At 39.8% G+C, this 13,102-nt stretch overlaps 1 protein-coding gene across 3 annotated transcripts in view; it reads right to left on the bottom strand.

The window, feature by feature from the left end:
• Positions 1–11,770, bottom strand: part of KDM1A (lysine demethylase 1A) — a 58,413-nt gene extending 46,643 nt beyond the window's left edge. The window contains exons 1-2 of one of the 3 annotated variants that reach the window (XM_040618948.1): positions 11,368–11,770; positions 3,479–3,644 (exon numbers count right to left, since the gene is read on the bottom strand). In XM_040618948.1, coding sequence (XP_040474882.1) covers positions 3,479–3,644; positions 11,368–11,718 — 517 coding nt within the window. In that variant the 5' untranslated portion in view covers positions 11,719–11,770. The remainder of the gene's footprint in view (positions 1–3,478; positions 3,645–11,367) is intronic. The other 2 variants (XM_040618950.1, XM_040618949.1) reach the window with 2 other exon arrangements.
• Positions 11,771–13,102: the final 1,332 nt, after the last annotated feature.

Genomic DNA, 13,102 nt, shown 5'->3' with positions numbered 1-13,102 from the left:
ACCCCATCGTTTGTTAAAACAAATACATTCAGAAGTGTACAGTAAATGTAAAAATACATGGAAATGTTTAGGAAAACAAATCATTTTAATTTTAAATATAAGCAGCAATACTTAGTATGAAAAATACATTTACTCACGTGACTACCACAGGACTATAGGCCACATTCAGTTATCATCAAAAACAGACAAAACTAAAAATAATTTTAAGCCACAATAGAACTTCTTCCCAATTACCTAAATCCAAACAAACAAAAAACCCAAACATCTTGTTACCATAAAAATTCAACTTTCATATTGAGAACCTTTTTCCATTGACCAAAGTTCACTAAACTTGATTATCAAAACAACCTAAATCATCTCTCCAAGACATTCTCTTTACTCCTTTAGTTCACTCTTAGAGACCACCTCAAATTTATTTTTCCAAAAAAAAATCTATTTTGGTGCAATGCCTCACTCAAAATACAAAATACCTCAGTGCTACCCCACCAAGATCCTCCCAGTGTTTAAAGGACATGGAGTTCAAATTCCTCAGCCTGGTAAACAAAGACTCCAACCTTCCTTTCTGGCCTCCTCTCAGAATTCTCCTAAAGCAATCTCCCCCAGTAGTACTACTGTCTGACCCAATGACTTTGGAATACCTTGCACTAAAAAAATATTTTATTCTTAAGAATAACATTGTGGAAAGTCAAGCAAAATTTTCTAAGGAAACTTAAAAGTTGGTAGAAATGAAATGTATTCAAACCTTACTTATGTATTTTAAGAGAGTAAGCTAATTTCTCGTTATTACCTAAAATGATTAAGATGAAAATATTTGGTAAAGAACGACCCATGTCTTCTCTCAAGATTTTAAGATACCCATATGACAATGGTTCTGTATTCAATTTTTGAATGAAAACTCAAGCGAAAGAGCTGGTTCTGATAAGACAAGAGATTTGGAAACCCTGGACAGCTTTTAAACGCTTAAAACTCACTTGACAATATTTTATGATTCACTATTAGGGCCCAATCTATTTCTAAATTATATAGGCCAGTACGTTGCCACTACTTTTCTGGGGAAAATAATTCCCTAATTCAACCTGGAAATCTTTTTTTAAATTTCAAGTTGTTTTAAAGGAGAAGTAACTTTATTTTCATAATCACAATATATTGCAAGTTTTGGCTGTTATCAACACACCTCTGAGCACTGAAGATAGTCTAAACTTCAACTTTTAACTTTACACCCCAAATACTGAGATAACTTATTTAAACCACTGCATAAAAATTTAACTACACCATAATAGCATAAAGACAGTTCCCCAAAACCTGAATCTCTTTAATAAGATATTTACTTCTTCTAGCAAGTGTCTGACAGTAATGGAAAAACAAACATACAAAAACAAAATAAAAAACCTCTTTCATGAAAAAGAAAATATCAACACCAGGTTTAAAATTGTTCAGAGGACAGGGGCGCCTGGGTGGCGCAGTCGTTAAGCCTTCTGCCTTCGGCTCAGGGTGTGATCCCAGCGTTCTGGGATCAAGCCCCACATCAGCCTCCTCTGCTGGGAGCCTGCTTCTTCCTCTCCCACTCCCCCTGCTTGTGTTCCCTCTCTCGCTGCCTGTCTCTCTCTGTCAAATAAATAAATAAAATCTTTAAATAAAATAAAATAAAATAAAATAAAATAGTTCAGAGGACAAAGAAAATGTGTATCAACTTGGCACATACTTAAGTCAGTTGTTCACTGGAGGCATGAACAACCACACACAAAAAAAGAGGGTGAGGCAGCATCTAAACTATCGGGTCATCTACTGAAGAATACCGAGAGCCCTTGAACCAAGAAATCAGCAGTCTCTTGAACTATGACAGATACCAAGACTTATCCCCATGTACCTCATTCATTAGTAAGTCTACAGCAAAGGTAGAAGAAAAGAAAGGCAAGAATCACAGAAGAACACAGAAGAAAAAGGAATAGAGAATCAAGGGAGAAATTAGAGGCAAGGACAGAAAGAAGGGATGAGAGCTAAATGTAAAAGACTAGAAGGAAAAAAAATATCAACAGAGAGGAGGTGTTTCGAGGTATGGAGAAGGCTACATTTGCCTCAGGGACAATAGTCCCAAAGGTAACAGATCACTGCCGATAATTGCCCAAGAAGTCATTTTAAGAAAGTTTTAGGAAAACCATTCTTAGAAAACCCTGGATTCCTGAGATAAATTAAACCCAGAATCTAATCCTCTTGTTTAAATATTCTCAAACCATGTTTTCATTATACTTTATTATAATTACTGAAATTATAAATTTTAATTTTTAGAGTTTTGGCCAGAATCTGTTTGGTAAATTGTAAATCTAAATTTAAATTAACACCTGACCTGTAATTCTCTCAAGTGATACATCAGTAATAATCCTTTAAAAAAAAAAAAATCTGGTGATTTATATAACATCTCATGGGAGAACCCCCCCCTCCCCAAAAACCTAAAACAAAAGATAAAACTTCTCAAATTAAATATGTCTGTATCTGGGTACCTATGAAAGTCATGCAAGATATAGCAGATGGGATCTGAAACAAACATTTTGTTTTTAAAAGATGCAAGACTAAAAGAATTAGAGAGGTAAATGGACCTAGAGCTATTAAAAATAAAGTATTTTAAGGAGAACTCAGTAAAAATTCAAGATCAAGAAGAGTTAATGGAATGTCATTAAGGACAGAAGATACAAAGACTTAATTAAGATTCTGCTTTTGTTTGGTCTCTCCAAACCAGAAGGGTACCCCTCCTTGGTATGGGTATCCTCAGTAGGACTTAGTCTGAAGGGATGCTAGTGAGAACTCTTCAAAGATGTTTGAAGCTCTGAAACCAATACTACATTCTCCAATAATCTTTCCACTGTCATAGAAAGACTGTTTGAGTTTAGAAATCTCGTTATAGCCTTTTCTTCTACCATTCCTTTGATTGGAGGACTCAATACTAAACAATGAACAGGCACTTAGGCCTTTTCTTTTTGACCTCATAATATATTTTTATATTTGTTCACCAGGAAACTGTTCTCAAAACTGATCCCCACTCTGAAGGTTTTATCAAAAAGTATCTAACCATGTGGTAAAGGCAGAATTTAACCAGAATAATTTCTGAACCATTCTATTTACAAATTCTGAATCAGAGATCACCTGAGGGGTTTGGTCTTTAGATTTGGCTTTCTGTATGCTATCTCTAATTATTTCTCCAATTTCCAAGTGCCTTATACTGCCACTATCCTTCCATCCCCATCGTTTTACTTTCCTTCTATATATGTACAGACACACACACACAAAATATCAATACCGCTGTATATGTATGCACATACGCATGTGTGTGTACATATATACACATACATACACTATAGACACACATGACCAGTATCAGAGTATAAACCAAAGATAAAGACATAAATAACACTGTAGAATAGGAATTAATCCACTTCTTCTTACTTCCAAGATAAAACAAAACTAGTTGGTTACTATAACTCACCAGATGGTTCTTCAGGCTCGCTTTCATTTTCTTCCTCAGGTGGGGCTTGAGGGGGTGGGGGGGGAAGCTTCTTTTCTTTCTCCGCTTTAGCATTTCTCTCTTCTTCTGAATAATACTCATCTTCTGAGAGGTTGGCCAAGCTTTCATCCATCTCTCTGTACTCTACCTATGTGGAGATTACACCAGGGAAAGCTAAATACAGCGAACATCTAAAACCAGGGACTCAACTTGGAACCATCAGTGAATGTGAACTGCCCTTTAACTTCAAATTTTAAGAGAAATAAGCAAATAACAAGGAACAAACTAGCTCATAATAGGTAGTTATTAAAAACATATCCTGGGGCACGAAGAGCACGTGACTCCTTATCGCAGGGTCATGAGTCTGAGCATAGCCCACGCTAGGTGTAGAGATTAAACAAAACAAAACCAAACGAAAAACTTCTAAAATCTCTCATGAAACAATCTCGTGCCCGTTCAGACTTAGCCCCATCTATCAATATTCATCATAGTACTGACATTTAGATCAATGAATCTGAGGCTCTCTACAACTCCTAAGAACTCTTCTAAAATATGTATATGCAGATATGTTTGCATGTGCGTGTGTATTTGTCTGTATGTATACATCATGTTCACACACTAGACATTTCAACAAAGACTAAAATAACCTTGAGATAAAAATATAGTCAACTAGAACAACAAGTCTATCAGGCAGGCCAAGCCTGTACTTCTACTCTTCCATGGTAAAACAGCAAAATCCCAGAAACCAAATGGGGAGAAACAGCAGGTAATAAAAACTGCAAATGACAGCAGCCAAATTGAAACTATGAAAAAGTACATTTGCTTTAAAAATAACTGATGACCTAAGAGAGTGAAATGATGAAAACAAAGAATCCTTAATACAACAAATTAAGTGAAACAGAAATGGAGACCACAGGTGTTACTACTAATTCACACTCTGGTTATAAAAGGAGAGAACCAGGTAATAAGTATAAAGAGGAAACAATTTTGGTGAATGTCTTATTGGGGGTAAAGCAACTTAGGATAGGAAAGATTATAATGGACCTGTTTGCCAAAACTAGCAAGCTGTCACTGTGACTCCCACCCTAAAAACGATTCCAGGAAGTCACAGCAACAATAGATCCCTATTTTGGATTCAAAGAAAAGATAAAATGAATGAAATAAAAATTTATTAGATGTGGAATAGAGCAAAGACAACATGGTTTCTACATATAACATACCTAATTTATTAGGTTTCTGAAATTAATAGTCCTGTGGATTACAGCAAATGTAATTTTCCTTAATTTTTGAAATGTCTTTGAAATAGCTCCATATAGCTGGCTCCTTTTATATTTCTTTCTTTCGTTCTTTCTTTCTTTCTTTCTTAATGACATGAACGCAGACAGGCAGGGGAGTGGGTGGCTAGTGGAGGTAACACGGATTGTGTCAGAAAATGGAAACAAAATTAAGGATAAATTAAACAGTTCTGACCCACGCTCTAAGATTCTTATTAAACACATGAATAATAGTATTCATCTATCAAATACAGACTACTGAGTACATGGCCACAATGGAGAAAACAATTATGAATAAGAGCCCTTATTATCTCAGCCCTTAATAATTACCTGAAATTCTAGTTGCAAACTATTCGTTCTTATCAGGTAAATCGAGAGTCTTTACAATAAAACTTCCAGAAATCTAGATACTAAATTTCACCCTACTTGACTGGGATAAACTGTAAGAAAAGACCTCAGGACAACAGGCAAAAAAGGCAGCAAGGATGGAAAAGTTTCGAAGAGGTAGAGGGGTCAGAAAATGCAATACATGTTTAGAGTATGCAATTTCCCTTCTTCTTTTAGCCCTCAATAGCGCTTGATCCCTCCCTACCCCAAAGATTCAGCCCTTTAATCCTCTGTTCATCAACCTCATCCATTTAATCAATAATAACAAGTGCCTACCATGGAACTGGGCAATGTGCAAATTCTAAAACAATAATATAAGATCCTTTCTACTGCAGTAGTTCAGCTCTTTCCAAAGGATGTTCCACAAGACTGTACACCCTTTGAAGAAAAACGGAATCCATGATCAAGTCTGGAAAACACTGCATTCTTTACAGGCCTCCTCTAGGACAATCATGATGCACGTTAAAGTTACTGAAAAGTTTTGCAGCAAAAACACTTTTTCAAACATTGTTTAATCCAATCTTTTGATGAAACAGTAGCTACTAGAAGGAACACAGAGCTCTTAGTTTTCAGTGAAAAAATGATTAGAAAAACACCTAGAAGTAGGAGCAAAAATACCTAGGGGTAATATTTAAAAAAACAACAACAACAAGGGAAAAAAATCTGTGTTTCACAGAACCCTAAGACTCTTCAGGATTTCATTTAAATACACATTTATATGTGTTAAACAAAACCATAATCCTTTGGAGACCAACAACAGACACATGAACTTGCACTGCTTGGGTACTAAACCTGGGGTAGACCTAAGAATGAAATTTCTTCTGCAATCTGCTCAACCAAGACAGTGTCCTGAGATGACAAGACAAGCTTAAAAAACAACCATTTGCACTACTTATCAATCACTGGATTTAATCAAGCACTGGGTCTTCACAAAACTTCATAAACAAAACACAGAAATAAAATTGGATTCTGAGACCGAAATAAGACTGCAACTATTGGGGCGCCTGGGTGGCGCAGTCTTTAAGCGTCTGCCTTCGGCTCAGGGCGTGATCCCAGCGTTCTGGGATCAAGCCCCACATCAGGCTCCTCCGCTGGGAGCCTGCTTCTTCCTCTCCCACTCCCCCTGCTTGTGTTCCCTCTCTTGCTAGCTGTCTCTGTCAAATAAATAAAATCTTAAAAAAAAAAAAAGACTGCAACTATTAAAGCTTAATCTCCACTCTCAAATTTGACATGCTTTCTCTATATAAAAAAGCCTCATTTTCTTAAAGACTGACAACTAAAATAAAGGTTATAAATTTAAACTTAATATAAAACGGGCAAATACTACTTTATTTTGGGATTCTGCATAAAGTTTTATTTGGTAAAAAGAACAGTTTCTCTACTTAATAAAAAGTTAAACCATCTGAAAGAATCATACAAACTCAAAAAAATAAAAACTATTCCCAAGAAAAGGAACAGATACTTGAAACACAAAGTACTGCGAACCTCTCATCCCTAAGTAAAATCCTCAAAGACTCTGGAGGTTCTACAACTATTTACAACCAAGGACATAAAGATGTCCAATAGGCAGATGACTCTGAAATTTACACCTCCAGTCTCTCCCTTCTCTTCCTCACCCTTGCTACAATGCTTCATTCGCTTTCCAATCACCTTAAAGCTCCAGTCTTTTTGTTTTAATCTTTCTTCCTTTTAAGTCACCTAGGGCACAACTGCCAAACTGATTTTCCAAATAATATTTTTAGATAGTTTAAAGGTGAATGTCAAATTTTTCAAACCAGCATATAAACTTTCTGGCTCTAACCAGCCATTTTCTAACACACTAGTCAAAAAGTCCTCGATGTTGTTCTATGGATCCTTAAACTCCCTAAAAGCTACTCCCACCTTTTCCTGTTAATCCAATGCCAGAATTCAAGGCTCCTCTCCTCTGCAAATTATTTCCTAACTATTCCAAACTTGCAAATATATCTTTCCTTTCTCTGACTTGTCATAGCACTTAAGGTCTGCACTTCTCAGTCTAGTACAGTGCTGTCTGATACCATTTTCTGTGATAATGGCAATGTTCTGCATCTGCGCTTCCAATATGGCAGCAGTAGCCACATGTGGCTATTGAGCACTTACCAGGTGGCTCTTTAAGTTTAAAAGTAAAAACTCAGTTTCCTCAGTAGTACTAGTAACATGGGCTAGTGGCTACCATACTGAATAGCACAGATCTAGTGTTTGGCTCTCTCTAGAACCTGGACATGACTCTACAACCCAAACACTACTGATCCCTCCAATTTATCGTGCTCCTAGAAAAATGTCATTTTCAATTAAATTCATTTGCCCATTGTTCCCAATGTTCAATTGTCCACTCTGGACTCCCTGCTGCTTCTCAAACCACCACATAATATATCAAGCATGTTTCACTTCCTTTCTCCACTGGTAGTATTTAATTACCGGGCACCTTGCAATAAGTGTTTTGTTTGTATTATATCTAAACCTAAAAACCTTAGAAGGTAGGGTTTATTTTCCTGAGGAAAATGAACCATAGGGAGAAAAATTAAATCCTTTTCCAGAATATTTTTCTAAATTCTGCACTCTTTCAAGGCCCAGCTGAAGGCCACCATTCCTAAAGTCCCAACCCAACTTAACAATTCCAAACCTTAAATATTTTGCCATGTTAGCATACACACTCAGAGGTGATTTTATTCTGAAACTTATGAAACGTAAGCTTTAGGGACCTCCCAACTGCATGGACCCCTTCCAATACCCTGAACCTCGTTTTGGTTACATAACTATATATATAAAACATCTGTACCTATGTCCTCTATTGAATCTATATCTCTAGATACAGATACACCCGCCTGTGCATACCTCAGAATTCTTGAAGCAAGGCCAGTCTATACTGGACTCAGTTTGCTTTTTCTACCTTTAATGGATACTCTAACCCTTGAGGTCTGTTTCCTCTGGCTCCCAAGACTGGCCAGGAATAGGTCAGTTTCCCTAGTTCCTTACTTCCTACTTCCTAGTTGCTCCCTCAAATAAACAGGTAACCCACTTTTCTCTTTGGAGTTTCAGACCTAATCACAATGGAAAAACAGTATAACAGGAATTAAACACAGGATAATTACAAAGACAGAAATCTTATGGTATGTGCCAAACTGACCTACAGATTCAAGGCAATCCCAATCAGAGTATCAATTGCCTTTTTTGCAGAAACTGAAACCGATTCTAAAATTCATATGGAAATACAAGGGTCACAGAATATCCAAAACAATCTTGAAAAAGAGCAAAGTTGAAGAAATCAAACTTCCTGATTTCAAAACTTATTACACAAAGTCACAGTAATCAGGACAGTGTGGTACTGGCATAAGAACAAACATACAGATCAATGGGACAGAAATGACAGTCCGAAAATAAACCTTTACATTTATGGCCAACCAACGAGGGTGCCAACCATTCAAAGGGGGAGAGAATAGTCTTCGATAAAATGTGCTGGGACAAGTGGATATCCACATGAAAAAGAATGAAGTTGAACTCCTACTTCATTCCATTTACAAAAACTAACTCCAAAACGATCATAGATCCAAATTCAAGAGCTAAAGCAAAACTCTTAGAAGAAAGCATGGAACTTTATCTTTATGACACGGGATTAGGCAATGGTTTCTTGGATATAACCCCAGAAGCAAAATGAACAAAAGAAAAATAGATAAATCAGACATTAAAATAGAAAACTTTCATAATCACCATATATAAAGAACTCTATTCAACAATAAAAATACAACCCAATTTAAAAACAAGCCAAGGATTTGAACAGACATTACACAATATACAAGAAATGACCAATAAGCATAAGAAAAGATGTTCAATATCATCAGTCATTAGGGAAATGCATATCAAATCATAATGAGACACCATTTCACATCCACTAAGATGGCAATAATAAAAAGACAGTATCAAGACAAGGATATGGAGAAATTGGAAACCTCATATATTGCTAATGGAAATGTAAAATGGTGTAGCTGATGTGGAAAAGTGTTTGGCAGTTCCTCAAAAAGTAAAACACTGGAGCGCCTGGGTGACTCAGTCAGTTAAGCAACAGCCTTCCGCTCAGGTCATGATCCCAGGGTCCTCGGATGGAGTCCTGTTTCAGGCTCCCTGCTCAGCGGGGAGTCTGCTTATCCCTCTCCCTCTGCAACCCCCCCATGCTCTAATTAATAAAATCTTTAAAAAAAAAAAAAGGGAGGGGGGGAGATGGGATAACTGGGTGATGGGCATTAAAGAGGGCACATACTGTAATGAGCACTGGGTGTTACATGCAACTGATGAACACCTGAACTCTACATGTGAAACTAATAATACACTATGTTAACTGAATTTAAATAAGTGAAACAAAAACAAAAAAACACTGAGATACCATATGATCTATCAATTCCACTCCTAGTATACACCCACGAGAACTGAAAACCTGCGTTCACACAAAAACTGCAGGATTGTTCCTAACAGCCAAAAAGAGGAAACCCAAATGTCCACCAAAATGATGAATGGATAAACAAAATGTGGTATTTCCATATAATGGGACATTATTATGCCACGGAGTCATCATATACCAAATGGAAATACTACATGGATAAACCTGAAAACATACTAAAGCAAGACACAAAGGCCACATATTCTCTGATTCCGTTTATATAAAATGTCCAGAATAGGCAAATTCATACAGAAAGTAAATTAGTGGTTGCCAAGGATGGGGAGAATGGGGAATGATCGCCAATGGTACAGGTGTCTTTTGAGAGTGGTGAAAATGTCCCAAAATTAAAATCGACTATGGTGGTAGTTACAAACCTTTGTGAATATATGCTAAAAATCATTCAATTGTACAACTTAAAAATGGTAAATTTTATCATGTGATTTATCCCAATAAACCTGTTTTTTTAAGAACTATCTTATCACATGGATTCTGGCCACACTTTCTATTAAAATAGTAAAATAAAAACCCTTGGGCTTCTGCCCTCTATTTCATTTCTGAGAGCTGGGAGTCTCCAACCTGTGTCTTTTCTAACCCATGCTTTGGTAAAAGCCCCCAAAGGCCTTTCCTCTTTTTAGCACAGGGTTTTTATTCTTGGAGAGAGATCTCTCAAGTGGGCAGCTGAATTTGAGGGCGCAGTCTGGGTAATACTCATCTCAAGAAACTCTTTACACACACACTTGGCATATCCATTTAAAAACTATACAGAGATAGAAAACTTGTTACATGCATAAACTATATGAATTGCACGACTTTAAATATTTTAAAAGCATAAATCTCCAGGAAAAAAACCCAAGTCTAAAAAGTCTGTGCCCTAGTACTGCCTTAGTGCCCTGCACAGTTGGTGTTCCATGTGGTCCTTTGTCTGAGGCTGAGGATACTTGATCACAACATAAGCGTAGATTCCAGTTCCACCACTTACTTAGTTGTGTGACTTTGGGTAAGTTGCTTTAACTGTGTGCCTCTGCTTACTCATTTCCTAAAACGGGGCTAACAATACCTGCCCGTTGGTGTTTAGCAAAAATAAAATGTTAGTGACGCCCTGAACACAGCATCTGGCACCCAGAGATGTGAGGCAGCTGTTGTCTGTGTATACTGTTCGGGTGACAAGTCTTTTTCTTCCCATATATTTGCACCTTGACTAGTTGATATTAACCCTCTTACTCAGCTTCCTCATCTGTAAAACTCCACGTCAAAAGATCGTTGAGAGAACGGAAGGAAAAAGGAAAACTAGCGCACAGCAGGGCTAAAACAACAAGAAAATGTTCTTTTCCGTCTCCATAGCTAAGGCCATTTCTTTAGCATTACCCTACAGCCTCACCGAGCGCCCCGCTGAAACTCCTTAAACACTGCCCAGGGGCCTCCAGACGCATCTGCGGACAAACAAGCCATGCCTGTCTCCAACAACGCCAGCCAGAACTCCACGTCAGGGAGCCATGTTTCCCAGTCCAGAAAAGAAAAGGTGTACAGATGTCAACCACCCCTCCCATCAATCCCCCTTTCCCGAGACGGCCGGGCGCCCGCACAAAGAGCGCATTCAACCCGCGCGAAGCCCTTCCCCTCCCTCACCCCACCCACCCAGCTGGCAGGGAGGTGCGGTGGAGACCCGACGGGCTGGGGAGGCGGGGGTGCCGGCGGCTGGACAACCTCGAGGGCGCCGGGCACCGGGGTCTAAGATGCAGGGGAGGGGGGTCGCGCCTCACCTTCGCTCGCTTGCGCCGGCTGGTCCGTCGCCCCTCCGGAGTCTCCGCGATTCCCGTTTCCATGGGGGTAGCAGATCCTGGCACGACGGTAGGCCCGGCTTGAGGCCCGGCGGACCCCGGCGGTTCGGCCAGTCCCCCGGGAGGCGAGGCCCGCGGAGGCTCTTTCTTGCGGGGAGTGCGCTCCCCGGCCACCCCCGGCCCGGCCTCGGCAGGGCCCGAGAGGCCCGCGGGCGGCGCGGCCACCTCGGAGCCGTTCTCCGCGCCTCCCGCTGCCCCGGAGCCGGCCTCAGTCCCGGCCGCCGCCGCCGCTGCCGCCGCCGCCGCCGCCGCGGCCTTCTTCCCAGACAACATCTCTGGCCGCCTGGCCGCCGACGGCCGAAGGGGCCGCTCGGTCTGTCGGTCCGTGGGTCCGGAGCCGCCTCGCCTCGCCTCACTTCACACAGGTAGCTCGCTGCCAACCGCCGCCGCGTACGCACGCGCTGAGCGCGCTCCCGCCGCGTCCGGACAAAAAGGCCGGGGACGCCCACCGCCCCGCCTTCCCCCGCTGCCATAGAGCGGCGTCCTCGCGGCTAGAGCGGCACCACCGCACGGAGCACAGTGCTCTCCTAGAGCGTCGCCTTGGCCTTGGGAGTCGGCCCCAGCACCTTCCCGGTCTTAGGGCTTCTGGGCCATACTGCACCTCCGAGGGCGACCATTTCCTTCAGGAACTTGCAGACACCCATGAATTCATTAATTCATTCACTCATTCATTCATTCATCCCTCCATCTATCCATCCATCCATCTACTCATTCGTCAGTTCAACCAATATTTATTAATGCTTACTACGTGACAAGGGTTTAATTATGAAGTTTTTGCTTTCAAAGAGCTTACAGCTTAGTGAGGGGAAAACATTGAACCATAACTGGAAATCATCTCATTGTTTCATAATTGTCCTGCTTGGACTGGGGAAATCTTGGAGAGCAAATGAGTTTCGTGGTAATAAAATGGGCAGAAGTTAGGAAATCCAGGTTTTGAGTCCAAACTGTATTGCTGTTGCCTCCAGGGCGGTGTTCTTGCTCTTCCTTCCATCTGGATCTCCTTCCCATTAGCACGCCCTCACTCACACCTGCTCCCACTTCCATACATAACACCTCTTTCTACTTCAGGTTAATTCTTTCTAGTGCTGCAGGTGATGATGGTGGCTTATTTTTTTAATTCCTACAGGAGTCCTTTAGTGACCCAACACTGGAACAGCTTGTGTTCTTCAAGCTTGTTTCTACGTATTACACACAACTATAATTGCTTTTTTACATGTCTTTGTCTTCAGATTATAATCTTCTTCCTTTTTTAAAAAATTGTATTTTTTTTTTTAGTAATCTCTACACCCAACATGGGGTTGGACTCAAGAGTCTCATGCTCTCCTGACTGAGCCACACAGGCACCCCTTCAAACTGTAATTTTCAAAAAATTATTCCACTTACATGAAGTTCAAGAACTGGTAAAACTAATCTCTAATGATAGAATCCAATCAGTGATCACTTGGGATGAAGGTGAGAGTTGACTGCAAAAGAGGAGGGAATTTGCTGGGGTCGATGGAAATGTTCTTTACCTTGATTGGGTGGTGTACACGTTAGTCAAAACTCACTGTATATACACATAAAATATTTTCACATTTTACTTTATGTCAGTTGTACTTTGATGAAGTTGATTTTTTTTTTTTAACTAAGCAAACAGGAAAAAGGAGACAATTGAGTC

The sequence above is a fragment of the Ursus maritimus genome, unplaced genomic scaffold (genome assembly GCF_017311325.1).
Source record: "Ursus maritimus isolate PB19 unplaced genomic scaffold, ASM1731132v1 scaffold_32, whole genome shotgun sequence".
In the NCBI taxonomy this organism is placed as follows: domain Eukaryota; kingdom Metazoa; phylum Chordata; class Mammalia; order Carnivora; family Ursidae; genus Ursus; species Ursus maritimus.
Note: the sequence above shows the minus strand (reverse complement) of the source record. Positions and strands in the feature narration are given on the sequence as shown.